The 15,670-nt window shown below is 35.0% G+C and overlaps 2 protein-coding genes across 2 annotated transcripts; both read right to left on the bottom strand.

Moving 5' to 3' along the window:
* Positions 1 to 739: 739 nt before the first annotated feature.
* Positions 740 to 13,096, bottom strand: LOC136822681 (eukaryotic translation initiation factor 2 subunit 1-like). Its single transcript, XM_067078973.1, has 7 exons — positions 12,890 to 13,096; positions 5,336 to 5,531; positions 3,758 to 3,837; positions 3,267 to 3,415; positions 2,927 to 3,131; positions 2,544 to 2,687; positions 740 to 1,078 (listed from the first exon to the last, which is right to left on the bottom strand). The coding sequence occupies exons 1-7, from the start codon at positions 12,929 to 12,931 to the stop codon at positions 929 to 931; spliced, it is 966 nt and encodes a 321-aa protein (XP_066935074.1). The 5' UTR covers positions 12,932 to 13,096; the 3' UTR covers positions 740 to 928.
* A 936-nt stretch (positions 13,097 to 14,032) lies between these two features.
* On the bottom strand, positions 14,033 to 15,632 carry LOC136822674 (lysosome membrane protein 2-like). Its single transcript, XM_067078965.1, has 5 exons — positions 15,419 to 15,632; positions 15,127 to 15,284; positions 14,780 to 14,924; positions 14,366 to 14,641; positions 14,033 to 14,062 (listed from the first exon to the last, which is right to left on the bottom strand). The coding sequence occupies exons 1-5, from the start codon at positions 15,542 to 15,544 to the stop codon at positions 14,033 to 14,035; spliced, it is 735 nt and encodes a 244-aa protein (XP_066935066.1). The 5' UTR covers positions 15,545 to 15,632.
* Positions 15,633 to 15,670: the final 38 nt, after the last annotated feature.

Raw genomic sequence — 15,670 nt, 5'->3', positions numbered from 1 at the left:
AAAACAAGCAAAAAGGGGGCTATGAAAATATTTTCTCTGCGTATGTACATTTTCCTTTGACCCCTCCCCTCCCCCTGTACGCAAGCATACGCTTTTGAGAATACCCCCCCCTCCCCCTTAGTGCGTACGTACTATGTGGACGGCCCCTAATCTAAAATGATATAAAATCTTAAAATTTCTCGAATGAGCTTCTCTACCATGGTTTTTTCCTCATTTAAAATGCAATTTTCCCTTATTAATTTCTCCGCCTTATAATTGTTGCTCTCAACGGACTCGTCCCTAAGATGACGTTATTTCTTTTCCAGCCCGGGAAAACTGCAATTAAAGAGTGAAGTCTCTTTATCCCGAACATGCACGGGGATCGCAAATTTGCTCGAGTTATGGAAGTTTCGAGATATGGAGTACCGCTTACGAACTGAAGGGATCAAAAAACCCGTTCAAGTCATAGAGGTTCGAAATTATAGAGACCATGTATCTAAAAACTACAAACAACTTAAAAGGAATTTTCGCTCTCACCTTATTTTAGGTGTAGGGGGGGGGGCAGAAACCATGATATCCCATCAAAGTAAGAGGAAAATGGTTCATGGGGGTGTTTTTACGGTAACGACGTGATATATTTTGGTTCAAATTTTTGCTGACTTGGCATAAATATCGTACTCAGCTAAATTATCGATCTTAAAATCTATTTCTCGATGATAAGTAATTTTGGGGAAAAAATCTTAAAACTTGAGGAAGAAACTTTAGTGTAATGAAAAATTCTATATTTTAGATGTTATTTAAAGATCTTTTTTAATAAATTTACTAAAGAAATTATTCACAAATGGGCGGCATAAGAAAGATTGACTAATAACTCCTTTGATAGGCAATAATCCTTATGCCGCCCAAACATGAACGCCTTCTACAAATGTTCCGCCCTCGAGGCATTCTTTTATTCTTCGGCTGCCGGTTCTTCCTCGTCATCTTCGCTTTCACTTTCGCTTTCTCCATCGTCGTCGCCATCTTTTTCTTGGTTCATTTGTTCAAGTTGTTCCAGTGTCTTCTGCAAGTCTGCTTCGTCTGAGTCCGTCACAACTTTAGGCTGAGGAGAGAAATAAGGAAAACAATATTATTTGTTGACGAAATGTGAACTTAGACCATATTTAGGCCATAGGCCTGCATAGGCCAACAAGTTCTATCTATAATAGTGCCAAGATAAAAGTTATGTTATAAAATCTAAAAAAAGGCTCCATTCAACGAATTCCCAAGAGAAAATAAATAGATAGTTATCTGCTAAAAAGAGCTGACGAATTTCGCATGAAAGCATACTAGGTTTAAAATAGAGAAATTTGTCACGACAAAATCTCCGTCAGCTCCGTACTCTAGGGGCTGAGTTAGGTCCCGTATGCGCATCGGCGTATAGTCATTTTTTCTTTTGATCATGAAAGTATAGTCCTTGAAGAGTCAGAAAACATGTGTGGCGTTATTTGGATCAGGCACAAATTTCCATAATGGCGGATTTTAGATTTTCAACCCTTTTTAGCCCTCTTGCTTGAAAATTTTTTATTTTTAACTTTAAACATAGGCATATTATATACCAATCAATCACAAATTTTATGCTGATTAAGAAAAATGTCAGAACCATGGTCTGAAAATTTCGTTATCTGGAGATATGAAGCATTTTCGATTTTGATTTTTTGAAATGACTACTTTGGTTTCCAAATTTGCCTGGCTGTAACTTTTGATTGGCTTACTTCATTTACTTGAAATTTTTGGAGGGTCTTGCCTACCGTTCAAATAATAAAATTCAGAAAAAGTTTTTTTTCTACATGAATTTCGAAATCCATAATGGCGGATTCAAAATTTTCTTTCGTCACATGGGCTCTTAAGGCCGGTCTCCACTTGCGCGCGCTTCAATCGCAACTTTGGCTTCAATCATTTTTGCTTGGAGAAAAGATTACGTCACAAAAACGCAGCGCGCGCTTGGAAAAAAAGTTGAATGTATTTCAACTTTTTTTTCAAGCGCGCGATCGTTACGTCATATCGCACCAATGGAGTTGCTTCATTTTTCTTTTGACCAATAGCGTGGAAGCTTTGCTCGAAGAAGAGCGATCGAAGCGCGCGCAAGTGGAGACCGGCCTTTAGGCTCTGCTAGCCTAAGAAAAATATTTTTTGAGCTTAAAACCCTGCATATTATATACCAATTGATCAGAAATTTTATGCTGATTAAGAAAAAGGTCAGAACCATGGTCTGAAAATTTTGCTATCTCGAGCTATGAAGTACTTTCGTTTTCAAAACTTAGAAAACGTAAGTACTTCGTATCTCTGATTAACGAAATTTTCAGACCATGGTTCTGACCGTGCATACGAGACCTAACTCAGCCCCTAGAGTACCGTCACAATTTACTAATTTCTATAAAGAAAAGAATACGCGTCATAAAATTCATCACATGATAGATTTCAGAAAATCGTCGAATTTTGATTGGCTATCATGAAGGACAATGACTAAAACCTGAGCTGTCTAATATGTAAAGAATGAGGTTTCACTTTTAAAACGATCAACTCACTTCCATTTTAACGACGAAGGTTCCTTTATTATTTTCTATAGATTCTTTGATTGCGTTATTGGCGCGTCCGATGGCTTCCAGAGCTCCGTCACGATCTAGCGTTGTCATAGTGATTACGTATAATGGTGGAGCGATTAAATTGACCTAAATTGAAAGAAAAGTTAGGATCCGATTAAAACCTGACTATTTTTTCACTTTCACTTACCCAAATACCCCTTATAAACAAGTAAGTTCTAGTTGTTTTGTTTCAGCTCATTCGCAGATAAAAGGATAATTTCGACTCTCTTCAACTCGAAAGATCCCCCTTGCCGTTAGAGTTATGGTGACTCTTCTGCACCTTGAATCATTATCTTGATGGAGAAGAAAATCAAACTCTCACTTACTTTGATAGGTAGTTCTTCAGTTGAAAGTTTGACACCTTGACGTAACGCTTCTTTGATGGCGTCGATCCCTTCGTAACTATAGCAACTGACCTCGATATCACTTCTGACCTTGACAGCTTGTGTCATCATACGCCTGTTGATATTCGTCATCAAAACCTCTTTTGTTTTCTCGTCCAAATCGCATTCGTCTAATATCGTTGGCTCCCTGAAATACATTCAATTTAGTAATATATTTTTTACACCCTTTCAAAAACAGAGTCAAAATTTAAAAACAGTCTTCATAAAACACTAGAGAGGAGGCTTTTTAAGATTATTCGTAAAAAGTGAGTTGAGGACTTACGTTACAGCGTGTTTGAAAGCTTCGTAAGCACCTCCAGTAGTCTTATATTTTTCATCGAAGAACCATGCAGTTTTTTCAAACAAGTCTTCTAATTCTTCGTCTGATTCATACTTGAGAATTTCACCAACGTGACGTAATATACTTGCTACCTGCAATAAAAAAAACAAAATAAAAGACTGGTAGTGAGAAATATTGAAGTGAACATAAAAAATTTAATCTTCGTCTCTACAAAATTTTCAAGACTTTTGCTCCCTTAAAGTTGGGCAATCTAACAAACTGGTTCATCATCTAGTTCTGGCTTTTTATTGTTTTTGGGTCGAGGCTTTTTCCAAGGGTCGAGGGTCGGCCTTTTCACAAGGTCAGGGTTTAGGTCGAGATAGTATAGATTGCCTCAAAGTAACTTTTAAAATTTCAAAAAATCTAATAAATGAAAAAGGGAAACACAACGTTTCAATGATGATAAAAGTTTGTTCCAAACCAAAATAACATACGGTTTTTCCTCTAGTAAATTTCTCTTCACATTTTTTGACTTCTTCAATTGAAACTCGACGTTTCGATAAATCGATATACCCTGCAGAAAAATATGATCTTAATTTATACAAATCTTGATTTAATCAACCAATTCGAAAGCGAAAAGTAACAAGATAGAAAATATGGGGTATTTATAAACTAGGATAAATAAACTTTAGTTGAGTCTCCATAACTCGAACAGGTACATGGAACACAAATTTAAAGTTCGAGTTAAGGAATTTGGTGTTATCATGAACATATAAACGACTGGACATCTATCTTTTATTGTCTCTTTGAAGCGAGCTTCGTTGCCGCCTGTATTTCAAAATTGGTATGAAAAATCCGACAATATTCCGTCATAATTTTATTTCTTTGAATTATTTAGGTAAAAAGATTGATAGAGCTTGAACATTACTCCTAATGTACAAAAAAATTATTTTCGAATTTTTTCACAAGTTTGCAATATATTTTATCAATATTTTCAACTCTGAAATGCAGTTTCTCAACTGCGTGTATACTTTTGAATCACTTTTGTCACTCCAGTAATTTTTTTTTATGACTTGAGAAAAATAGCTTGCCAAAGTTGAGAGCCTGTGTCATAAGAATATCGAAATTAGAATGTGACACTCTTTAAAATTATTAGACACTTTTAAGTCAAAATTTAGAAATATTAGTCGGAGTTTTGACAAGCTGACGATGATTTTGCCTCTGTTATCTTTGTTATGATATTGATAAAAGACTTGAGAAGAGTAGAACAACAGAGACTTTTGTCGAAGTTTTGACGTTGTTAGCAAGGTATTCCCAAGTGGTATATCATCAAAATCTATTGTTTCATTTCATGCTTTTAACGAGGCGGCAACGAAGCTAGCTGTGTTATCTTCAAAAAGACAAAGGAGATGGATGTCCAGTCGTTTATATGTTCATGGTGTTATGGAGTAATGTTGATAAGGCATATTGTTAGGACGAGAACACTTGTTCGAGGAAGCTCTCACGTAGTTTGTTGAAATGTCGAAAAGGTAAAACATCGTTTTTTAAATTCAAATTTTCGAAAAATTATTTTTTAAATCTTAAAAACGATTTGTCGGTTGCCATAGAAATTCAATATTCTAAGATATTTTTGAAAATGTTGTATTTTCCTATTGAAAGATGGAAAATTGAAACATTTGAGAGATTAGATTTTATCTTATCCAATTTTATTGCTTTTATGATAGTCGAAATGCCATTTTCAAGGGTGGTATGTAAATTTGACCCAACACTCAGTTAGTACTAACTGTACTAAGTGTACAGTACTAACGTCTTCCAAAAAAACAGTTTGTAGGCATAGTGTCTTGTACTAACTGTTGACCCCCCTACTGAATGCCATTTCATAATAACAACATAATTAGGAAAAGTTAGGAAAAAACAAAGAAAATACTTTTGCTAAAACAAAATCAACAGAATGAAAAATATGCAAACAGCCTACAGAAATTATCTTCTTTCTAAAATCCTCTCAGCGCATTCATATGTAGTTTTTTAATGTTGTTTGTTTACAAGTGTGAGGGTAAGGAAAAGACTATTACCTTTGTCTTTATCTACACGGATGACTACAACACATTCGTTTCGTCCAACTCGAATCAATTTATTAATGGAACGAATACGCCTCCTTGAAAGTTCACTGAGTAAGATCATTCCTTCAATATTTTTGTATTCCAACAGGTGAACATATGCGCCCATCTCCGCGATGGAGCGAACGTTGACCATGACGATGTCATCGATCTGCAAATTGAATATATATAACATCATAGTCAGTGTTTATAAGTTAAATACAACAAACAGGATGTATAATTTGAAACGTTTAATATTTAATAATAATTTAATGCTCTCAGGCTAGTTTACTCCCTAATTAAATGCCTTCTTGTTAACTTCAGAGTCTAATGCACTTTCAACAACTTGTTTATATATGCAAATATATTTTATTATCTAACCTCAAAATCCTCTTTGCTGTTTGTAACAAATCTACTAACATAGTTTTGAAGTTTTAGATTATATACTACAATCATGGTCATAAAAAAGGAAATTCTCTGCAAAATTTTAAAAACCAGAAATGATTTTTACGTGCTCTAACTTACTTTGTACTGAAATTTCCACTCTCTCTCTAACTTAATCAAATTCTGAAAAACGCTATAAAAAATACCCGAAAATCTCAAAATGTTTTGACCATGTCTTCTGGATAATTTGAAAAGATGGTTAAAACATTAACTTTTTGAATGCATTGCTGTAACATTCTTCAGTTTTCCCTCAAATTGACTTTATATTAAATGGTAGCATTCATTGGTCTGCAATTTTGAAATTATGATACCTTTTGCTAGAATAGCATGCAAGCAAGAAATGTTGCAACATTCTGACCTATAGATAAGTCAAGGGCCATCCTGGATATCCAGGCTGTAAAGTCTTTTTCCTATTATAATGCTTTTGGTTAATTGCCCGGTCTTCCTAAATCGATTTGCATTAAAAAGTCAGAAAGCAGTTACATGCAGTTACATGGATACTTTTTGTTAGCTCAAATTTTTTGTGCAACTAAGAATATGCATCTAAATCTAAACATTTCTGTATCTTATCGTCTTCCTAAATCGATTTGCATTAAAAAGTCAGAAAGCAGTTACATGTAGTTACATGGATACTTTTTTGTTAGCTCAAATTTTTTGTGCAACTAAGAATATGCATCTAAATCTAAACATTTCTGTATCTTATCTTCTTCCCAATCATAATCATAGATTTACCACATTTTAAGCAAAAAAGTAATGGTAAGATCCAAAGGACCACATAGACAAACCATCTACTAAATAGTAAAAAAAAAAATATAAACAACAAAAGCAGTTTGAAAACCAGTCTCTTATTTCTTGTATTTTCCTGGGGGTTTCGGCAATTATTTTCTTGTCATATTCAAATTTTAAGTTTTATGACGTCATAAAGCACTTTTCCCTAATTTCTCAAAAAGACAGAAAATTAATTTTATTACAGTAACACGTATTTCTGGAATCTACATCCTAATACGCTTCTTTTAATACATAAATGACCATGTCATTTATAAAAAAGGCCCAATTTTGCCCCAAACTCATGTCTTTTTTTGGATGTGCCATAAATTACACGAGATTGTCTCTTGTGACTCTTTATACCTAACTTCTAGTCTCCCTTTATTTTGTCTTTTGTCAAATTCTATTCTTGTGCCATGTTTTCTTTTTTCTTAGCACTGCTGCGCTGGCCAAATCATCCTGGAATCCTCAACATGGATAATTTAAATATATTTTAACTTTTATGTTCAAAACATTTTAGATATGAAAATATTTATTTCATTAGTTTTTAATTTTCATCAGCATCGTCTTGTCTTTGCTCATTCATGGGCCTTCACTATCTTGAGTCTTCATCTACTTTTGTGCTTTCAGCCTCATTTCACTTTCTTTTTTTAAACGATACTATTTTTGTGGTGTAGGCGTTTCACACACTTGTTTGCGTAGGGCAAAATTGCAAAATGCGAAATCAATTTTAGCAAGATTTTTTTTCTAGAAAGCTTACCCATTCATTGTCAATAAATTTTTCATTTGAAATAAAATAGAAATGGAATAAAAAGATACAGTCAAATCTTGTCATTTTTCAAAAAAATCTTGCCAAAATCGATTTCGTATTTCATGTTTCTACTCTATGCAAACGAACGTGGAGTATTTTACTAATGGTTATGAACATAGTAAAACTATTATTTTACCAAATTTCAAAAAGTCTGTTAGTTCTGAAGATATATTAAACAGTTTAGACAGTTCTTTAGACAGTTTGGGAGTTCTAAACCAAACGACATAGCTGTCAACTTTGCCTCACAAAAATGCAGGAGAGCTCCAAGTCAGAAAAATTTTCCCCGGTAATACAATTTTTCCAGATCGGAAAATCGGGAAATCAAGAAATTTTTAGTTCCAATTTTCCAAAATCAGTAAATTTTGCCATTCTGTTTTTTTTTAATCTGAATTTTTTTTCCATTTCAGGAAATCAGAAAATTTTTGGAAACGCAGGAGATATTGCAGGAGAAAATCCTGAAGATGCGGGAGATTTGGCAGAATTTTTTTTCTGGTTACAAAAAAATGTTGATATGATGGTTCAGCCATTAATGAAATTGGATTTGTCACATATTCAAAAGTATCACTGGTCGAAATATCAAATAATTAAGGTTTAATAATGAGGTTTCACTTCCATGAGTCGACTGATTTTTATTAAATACGCGCATGCGCAGTTAGTTTTCACATGATTAGAACAGAACGTTCCGCAGTTCCAGTGCAAACCAATTCTTGAAAAACTACCTTAGAAACACCGGAAGTGCTCCGGAAACTTCCGGTGTTCCGGAGCATAGAAAAAAACGGCACTTTTTGCTCCAAGAGGGTCCTCGGGACACAGCTGTACCGATCTCGATCCCATACAAACCATATTTTGGCTCTGAACAGATGATATCCCCACTTGAAAAATCAAAACATTGATACGTCATCGAATTTACTAAACTTTGCCAAATTAAAACGCGGGAAAATATTGTATGATGTATGACCACGGCTCCCATTCACTCTGATCATGATTCTGATCACGTGATATAGCTTGATGTTTTGACTTTTTTCAGCCAATGAAATCGTTTGTTTATACCGCACTAAAGGCCTTTCTAGATTACCGTAAAATTGACATCTTATTTATAAAACGCGGGAAACTCACTTTCTGTTTTTCTTCGTGATATAATAAAACGGTAGTTCGTTTAATTCCTAGTTTTGAATTATTTTTTGGGGCGTTAATAATCCACCATCCGCGAATGAAATTTTTCAATTTTAGTTATCATATTTGGTATACCTAACCTATTGGTCATACTTGGAATTTGCGAATGTAGCTTGTTTCAGAGATATCAAACTTTTAAATATTTCTTCTTAATTAGGAATAGGATTCCAATTGGCTAAAGATATTGACTGGCTGTGGGGAGAGGGTCCTAAGAAAAAAAGCTAAACCAATCCAAAAGATAGTATCATTTTAACAAAGAAAGTGTCACTTTTAAAAAAGATAGTATAGTTTTAACAAAGATAGTGTTGTTCTAAAAATAGATAGTACGGTGAGAGGTCCTAAAGCCGACAGCCCAGCCCAAAGCTGATGGGGTCTTTCAAAGATACAAACAAAAATAAAAACAAACCTTTCACTGTGACGCAACGAAGATACCAAAGTGTCAACTAAACTGAGAGATTTGATACATTGAACCAATTGAACCAAATAACAATAATTGCTTCTTATAACAAAACATATTTTTTATTGCAATATGCACAACGTCATAAATGACAACAGTAGTAACTAACAGCATCATATAAAGTAACGAGATGTTTTGATTTTCCAAAGCACACAAAAATATAAAAGAGGTCTGTATACGAGCGTGCTCATTTTGCAACTTTATGTAATCAAGCCTGGTTTCTATTACTTTACACTCAGGGGGGGGGGCACGCAGTTACTACAAGACATGATGTGTAGTAAGTGCTTTTTCAACATTTTTTTCAGGACCACCACCCTTTGCAGTTACTACACCTTGGTAGTAACTGTTTTCAGAAAAGATTTCCAGGTACCACCCCTGTTTTTGAGTGATATCATCAAAAACATGCTCGAAATTACCCTAAATTGCGATTGTTTTTCAACCTAAAGCCATTTTTGTGCTAGATTTTCTTTTAATTTACTTGGTTAACAGCTGTTGAGAACATTTTAATGATAATTAGGGAAAGCATAATTTCAAAGTTGGGTCTGAGAAAAATTTCAAATTTTTTTTCGTCCATTTATAACAAAAATATTTTTTTTAACAAAGAATTGTTTCACAAAAAAATTCATTTTTGGTGAAAAATTTTGAAAGTTCTTTAAAAAGAATTAAAATATAAGCACTTACTACACCAAAAGTGCTAGTTTTAGTGTTTGGCACCACCCCCAAACAGCAGTTACTACACTGTGTAGTAACTGTTTTCATAACTTCTGAATACAGTACCAACATGGTAGTAAGTGTCATACTGTCTTGTAGTAACTGCGCGCCCCCTGTTACACTGGCACTTGGCTTGATTGCGGGGCTAGGACTTTGTGTAAGGATACTACATATAGACGACGTATATTACATTATATTATATATTGCATGATAAGAATACAAATGGACGGCGTATATTACAATTATTATGTATTACATGACACCTTGCTCCTATTCTAATAAAGATAATATATGTCGTCAAAGAGTACACTTAAATGAAGAGCTGTCCGACTGCGGGCCTTCCGTAAATAAACATCCAGACTTATAGGTGGTAAAGAGGGCATTGATAGTTGCCGCCTCATTGATTCGATATTTGTTATTCAAATTAGTACTACCGCATCCACCATTTTTTCAACTTCGCGCCATTTTTACAATTAAGTCTGTTTGTTTCTTGATGGAAACCAGTCCAAGTTGTTTCTTATTTTTCCCGCACAAGTCACTTTTATTACAAAACTGTTATCGTTTTAAACATGAGCAACTGATCCAGAATAAAAGGTATATTTTTACAACTCGCACTTTTTAATTACATTAATTGACATCTATCTTGTTAGATGTTTTGTTTTGAGAGTTCTAGCAATAGTTTATCGTTCAACTTGGAGAGGGAATGTTTGTAAATATAGAATTTTCTTTCATAACAGTTATTTTGGGGGTCAGGATTAGGCTGGGCTGTCGGCTTTAGGACCTCTCACGGTATCGTTGTAATAATGATAGTGAAGCTTTTTAACAAAGACAGTTAGTCACTAGGAAATCTAGCGTTCAGAAAAAACAACATCAGTCATCTACAGGATGTATTTGCACAACAAGGATGAGAGTTACCCAAATCAAGTTCGCAAGACAATTAATTAAAACTTGAAAGTTTGAAACAAAAAACGCAGCAGCCAAAATCAACCAAATAAAATTTGTCATTCAATTCCCGAGACAGCGCTTGGATTTTTAAGGCCTGGTTTATACGCTAAAGTAAAAAAAATTCCGCATATGTAAATGGGTCATTATTTGAGGTCCGGCAAAATTTCCGGGAAACAGCCTATCCGGTGGTGCGCGGATCTAGGTGGGTTCCGCCTCCCTTGTAGATCTTTTTCCAGTCTGGGAAATCCTCTCAATTGCACGCTTAAGTTCCGAGGCGTAAGCGCAGGTAAGCGCGCAATTGCATGGTTATAATTTACGCCCGCTCCCTCCCCGGTTGAAATTGCTTAGGGATTTCAAGGGGTTCAGAAGTCTCTAATTCGGGCAAAGGCATGGTTTAATGGGCAATCCATTTTTACGGAATCTTCTTCTACGATAAATTTTGAGTAAAACTGCCCTAGGCTTTTGAAATTCAACAGAGCTTTCGGAAGGAATACACCATTTAGGAGTCTCGCTATCTTCACGGTACTCCATTGCAGAGGCCGGTAAAAATGGAAGGTAAAAATGCGCACTTTAGTACTGTGAAAGGTTAGAGGAATGAAAACATTGTGAATTTTTTTCTCTCTTTTAAAGAGAATGATTTAGATATTTGAACATGATATCAATGATAATTTTATAAGTCTCTCCTGAAAATTTCACAAAAATTCATCGAGAGGAAAAGAAGTTATGATTAAAAGGAGTTCTTTACCTACCGTTTTTCTGCTATGTTTCCTTATGAGAACCAGATGTTTACCTACCGTTTTTTTACGGAGGAGAGTGAATTTTCCGTGGTCGCTAAAATCAAAACAATGGAAAATTGGATTGACGCGTGCGCAGTCGACACTCCTAAACAATGTATTGCGTGTCAAAAATATTAAAGCGTGCAATTGCACGCTTACCTCAAAAGCCGTCACCCATCAATCTTGCTAAACGCTTACCGCCCGTTTCAGAACAATTTCGATAAGAATTCTGCCATTTTGATAACTGTGCAATTGCGCGCTTACGGCCTCCGAACATAAGCGTGCAATTGAGAGGATCTCCCAGACTGTTTTCTTGGGAAGTTGATCTTCAAAATAGTTTTCAAGGTTGGCTAGGCTTAAATTTTAGGCAATTTCTCAACGTTTTTGAAAATGTTAATTTCATTAAAAAGCGCAGGGTTATTTTTTCATGAATCCCTTTAGAAGTTTTGCGCAGCATTTTTTTGCTTGAGAGTCAAGTAAACGATATACCGTGAAAAAGGGTAACTTGCATCAGTGGAGGCTAACATGCATATACCCCAATTCACAGTCTTGTCTGGTCATGGTTTTCTCACCTTGTAATATGAAAATCAAATTTAAGAAAACATGTAATTAATTGAGGAAAGATAATTATAATTACCATGAATTGCGTTTCCCAAATGACCTCACTTTTACACGCTTCATAATCTGACATCTTGTTATTTAGAATTTTCAAAAGAATAAGTCGCGATTACGTCATTAGTCCAAAATATGATTGGCTGATAGATATGAGCCTGGTTTCCCCATCCACTCGGTAAAATATCCACCACCCTTCAGCCACCCTTGAGAGACAGGGGCGGCAAAAAAAAGTAAGTACGCAACCTTATGGAAACCACCCCATTTTGACATTTTTTTTAAACAAGTGGCGAAAACGGGGAGAGTGTGCAGAGGAGAGTAGGCAAAAGACATTTACAATCACGCTCTTCGAAACTTGTGACATGTTGACGTGGGAAAAGAAAAGTGATTCTGATCAAAGGTACGTTTTTCTATTGTCAAGTAATTTTGTCATAATGTTTCCATGTCAACACTTTGAAGAGAAGTAATACTGCTCTAGTTGGTCTGTGAATTGGGGTATATGCATGTTAGCCTCCACTGATGCAAGTTACCCTTTTTCACGGTAGCGCTTTCGCAGCATTAATCTTTGATACGCATTTAGGCGGGACGCTAGTCGTGTGACTATAACTGAAAGATAGTGTCGCTTTTGCTTTCTTTATGGCGAGTCATAAATTGGGCTTGTAGTTCAGATATGCTATTTTCAACAAATCAAGGCAGCGTTAGGAAGGAGGGGAGGCAAATCTCCTTACAAAAACCCATATCTGGTAATATCTGACACCCTCAGCTAGACTGAAACTAGACTTGACAAAAATGAAGAAAAATTATAAATTTAATTGAAACAAAATTAGACACCTTACCTCTGGGTATTTCTGACGATAGAAGCGACAGCTGATAGGCATTATGATCGTATTAAATAAATTAAAGCCCTAAAAGAAATTTGAATGAATGATATTTCTGATTATTCTGATTAATGTTTCTGGAGTGTGAAAAAACAACAAGATAAACAGTTAATATCAAATCGAATTACACCGAGACCAACTCGTGTCAGTCCGCCATCTTTGAAGGAGCGGAACAGTTGTTAAAAGGCATGCACCAAAAGTACAAAACATTCCGATTAGAAAATTATCGGAAAACACGAGCGATTTTTGGCATGGAGGGTCGCTCTGTCCCACAGGAATATATGACATGTAGTTTTAGCCCAAGGTTTTTGCATGATTCCACTCCTTATCCATCGACCAGGTAAAATCGTATCGTACTTCTGAGATATGCTTTCTTAGTGTGGCTGATGCAATTTCAAGACAAAAATATTTTGCAGACCGAAAATCTCTGAATATAATAGGGCCCCCAATATCGGGAGAAGTCCGGGATCACACTACTAGACTAAAGTTTACTTTTTTGGCTGAACTTTGCTTATTGATAATTTTTTATGACGCCAGTAAGGTAGACTAGGAGCATTTGGCCACATATATCTATAAAGCCCGAAGGGCTAGATAGGCAACTTTAAGCTTTCTCCAGCAAAAAAAAGTGAAGCAAAAATTTGACTTCTTAAATTTCGTGCCGATGGATAGGATCTAGCATTTTAATTGTTTTCGGAGCGCGAGATCAAAAAAAGTAGGCGGCAAACGCTATTTCACATCTCTAAAACCGGTGAAATTGCATATTTTAGTCACGTGACTTTGGTAGGAAATCCTTCCAAACCTAGGCTTCACTTTTCGATAAAAGCCGCAAATCTAGCCCTTCGGGCTTTACAGATCTGTGCATTTGGCCAGGTCGCCATTTTGAAAAAAAAATCTAAAATTCCAAATAACAATAAAACTACTTGGAGTTGAAAGATATAGTCAAAAATGAGAAACAAACACGATTAACAGATTTGCAATCTCTTATTCTCAAATAAAAACATTTCATATCTATCATGGGCCTCTGATCCATTCTTAGTCTATAGAGTTTTATATCTTTAGGGGGTTCACTTTAGGTCGTTTGGAGGCAAGGCCGCTTCTTTATTAGGGAAGGAGAAAACTTGTACCGTTGTGCTTGTATTAAAACAAAAAAGACAGTTACTTCAAATCAATTTTGATTCTGTGGTATAATGCGTTAGAACGTTTTGAAAACTTTTGCAATTCCCCGAAAATTATCTTCACCATTCTTTACCCTAAAAGTTCATAATTCTCTAATGTGAGGTCAGATTCAAAACAATATTGGCAAGGTTGCAAAAATCCCGAAGTAATCTTTTATCAATAAAGAAAGTGTCGGATTGAAAATATAGAATCAGTATTCAAGTTATCACTATAGTCGAATAAGATCAAACTATACAATAAAAATAATTGAAAGAATACCTGCAATTGGATAGTAGTATCAAGGTTACTTGGGAAGCTGATATTGAGTGCTTTTAAGTAGGAAGGAGGAAGTGAAGAAGATTCCGCCTGGATTGCAGCCAAAAAGTTATCATGATATCCCCATAGTAATTGACTGATGTTATGATGATAGAAAATATCTGCTCCTTCTTGGTCCAAAGCTGCACTGAAAATTTGACCAAAGAATTTCATTGGCTCTGTTTTTGAAGGATCGGAATGCTCAGTTACATTTGCCCCAGCCAGAATTTTCACAATACTCTAAAGATATAATAGTAATTAACCTGAATTAACAACAAAAATCAAATTATATCCGTTTTTACGTAAAATCAAATATCAAATTTAAGGAGGGATTGCTCAAATTCTTAGGTGCTCCAATTGTCAAATGAATGTCATTACCATGAATGGTATATTTGGAGTATAAATCATGTCGCTTTCAGAACATCCTGGACAAGACATATTTGGATCAAACGTGTACGAGTACAACTGTTTGTATGTTATCTCGTTTTCATTCATGTCAGAGACTTCGTTGGTCCTGTCCTCCCTAAACAGAAGAGATGAAAAGCATTTCAAATATTGATTAGATTTAGATTAAGACCTTTTTGTGCTTGAACAATGAAATTCAAAAAATAGTATTATTACTATAAAAGTGGCCTTGAATAAAGAGCCTTTTAGACATAACTATAAATTGTTTTCATTAATGGATTAAAATGTTGACATTACTTGTGCATAAAATAGATTCCCACCTGTATGCATAAGGTCCCAGCTCTTTAATAATTGGTTTGCTTCCATTCTTAATCTCCTCCAAATTTGTGTAATTAAAGATGTAATAATTCATGTACACTGGTAGTGGTGCATGTTCCCAATTTTTGTAGGTCATTGAACCTTTTTTCATCACCAATTTCTGTAATAGAAATTCAATTAGAAGTTGAAATTAATAAGTTTCCAAGAAAAATCAAGGTTGATTTAAAGACAACTACCATCAATTCATAATCAGGAAAAAGTTTGGATACAAAATATAAATAAAAATAATCATACCTTCTTTACAATACCTTTATATAATGGCATAGCACCAAAATTCAGACACGCTATCAAGATTCCAACAACTGCCAGGCAAATTGATGCAATAAGGACTGAACAGCAGGGACAACACTTTCTTGACATCTTATCGATTTATTTTCTTTGTACCTAAACACCAACAAACGATGATTTTGAACATGGCTTGGTAGATGTAATCTCATAACAGACCATCCATTATGCAAAAACCATGCTCTGCTCTAAAGGGATATA

The sequence above is a fragment of the Clytia hemisphaerica genome, unplaced genomic scaffold, assembly GCF_902728285.1.
Source record: "Clytia hemisphaerica strain Z4C2 unplaced genomic scaffold, Clytia hemisphaerica genome assembly, whole genome shotgun sequence".
NCBI classification, from domain to species: Eukaryota; Metazoa; Cnidaria; class Hydrozoa; order Leptothecata; family Clytiidae; genus Clytia; species Clytia hemisphaerica.
The sequence above is the reverse complement of the archived record's forward strand: the minus strand, read 5'-3'. Positions and strand labels throughout refer to the sequence as shown.

Bases quoted from the DNA above. Each gene is read 5' to 3' on its own strand.
- LOC136822681 (XM_067078973.1), bottom strand. From the start codon at position 12,931: ATGCCTATCAGCTGTCGCTTCTATCGTCAGAAATACCCAGAG. The intron at 3,838-5,335 runs GTAATAGTCTTT...ATTTTTCTGCAG, and splicing joins CCGTGTAGATAAAGACAAAG to GGTATATCGATTTATCGAAA. The intron at 1,079-2,543 runs GTGAGTTGATCG...TTCTCTCCTCAG, and splicing joins CCTTCGTCGTTAAAATGGAA to CCTAAAGTTGTGACGGACTC.
- LOC136822674 (XM_067078965.1), bottom strand. From the start codon at position 15,544: ATGTCAAGAAAGTGTTGTCCCTGCTGTTCAGTCCTTATTGCATCAATT. The intron at 14,642-14,779 runs GTAATGACATTC...TTATATCTTTAG, and splicing joins CTCCAAATATACCATTCATG to AGTATTGTGAAAATTCTGGC. The intron at 14,063-14,365 runs GTATTCTTTCAA...TTTTAATACAAG, and splicing joins ATACTACTATCCAATTGCAG to CACAACGGTACAAGTTTTCT.